General features: G+C 31.7%; 1 protein-coding gene across 1 annotated transcript; it reads left to right on the forward strand.

Moving 5' to 3' along the window:
* On the forward strand, positions 367 to 1048 carry LOC110268398 (ATP-dependent DNA helicase PIF6-like). The gene is made up of 2 exons (XM_021114526.1): positions 367 to 541; positions 648 to 1048. Exons 1-2 carry the CDS (start codon positions 367 to 369, stop codon positions 1046 to 1048), a joined length of 576 nt encoding a protein of 191 aa, XP_020970185.1.

Here is a 1299-nt window from a genome sequence, read left to right on the forward strand (position 1 = left end):
ACAAAGATTTGCCCTTTGGAAGAAAAGTGGTTGTACTAGGTGGAGACTTTAGACATTCTTCCTGTCATTTCACGAGGATCGAGACAAGATATTGTTCATTCAACCATGAATTCATCTTACCTTTAGAAGTTTTGTCAAGTGCTCAAACTAACAAAAAACATGAGACTTTCTGTAGGGACGACTGCTTCAGATAAAGATGAGACAGAGCAATTTGGTGAGTGGTTATTGAAAGTTTGTGATGGTCTAATATGTGACAATATGGATGGTGAATCTGAGATATGTCTTCCAGGAGATATTGTTATTCCTTCTTCGGACCAGGCATTTGATGAGTTGGTTCATTTTTCTTATCCAAATATTTTTGATAACATGTCCACAAAGGATTTTTTCAAAGCAAGACCTATACTGGCTCCCACACTGGACATCGTTGAAGAGGTCAACAACCATCTGATGGCTATCATTCCTGGAGGGAAAAAATTATATCTTAGTTCGGATTCGATTTTTATGGATGAAGGGAATATGGAGAGTCAACTAGATCTCTATGGTCCTGAATTACTGAATAGCATAAATTGCTCTAGTTTGCCTCCACATAAATTAATACTCAAGGTTGGTGATCCAGTGATGTTACTGAAAAATATTGGCCAATCCAGATGGTCTTTGTAATGGTATAAGGCTACAAGTTAGGAAGCTTGGAAATCATGTCATAGAATGTGAAGTCTTAACAGATAACAATGTTGGTCATATTGCTTTGACTCCAAGAATGAATATGGTACCAACAAATAAAACCGTCCCAGTTAGATTCCAACGAAGACAGTTTCCCATAATAGTATCGTTTGCCATGACAATTAATAAGTCTCATGGACAAACTTTATCTCATGTTAGATTGTACTTGTCCAAACCAGTTTTTACACATAGCCAACTATATGTGGCACTCTCAAGAGTTAAGAGTAAGAGAGATTTAAAAGTTTTACTTATAAATCACGTAGGAATGTCTGCAAATTCAACCATCAATGTTGTTTATAGAAAAGTCTTTAAAAAAATAGGATTCTAATATAAATATTTTAATTTTATTTTAAATTCTGTATCAATGTATAATTATTTTACTTAAAAAATGTAAAAGTTAAACTTTGATTTTGATAATAATTTTATAAATTTTTAACATAATAATTATTTTGTGTTTTTTTTAAAGTATCCAAACATATAATTTTTTGTTTACTTTTATAAATTTTTCCGTGCTGAACAGGGTTCATACACTAGTTTTGAATAATAATAAAATAATAAAAAATAACTATAAAAAGAATT

This window comes from Arachis ipaensis, chromosome B10 (genome assembly GCF_000816755.2).
Source record: "Arachis ipaensis cultivar K30076 chromosome B10, Araip1.1, whole genome shotgun sequence".
Classification (NCBI taxonomy): domain Eukaryota; kingdom Viridiplantae; phylum Streptophyta; class Magnoliopsida; order Fabales; family Fabaceae; genus Arachis; species Arachis ipaensis.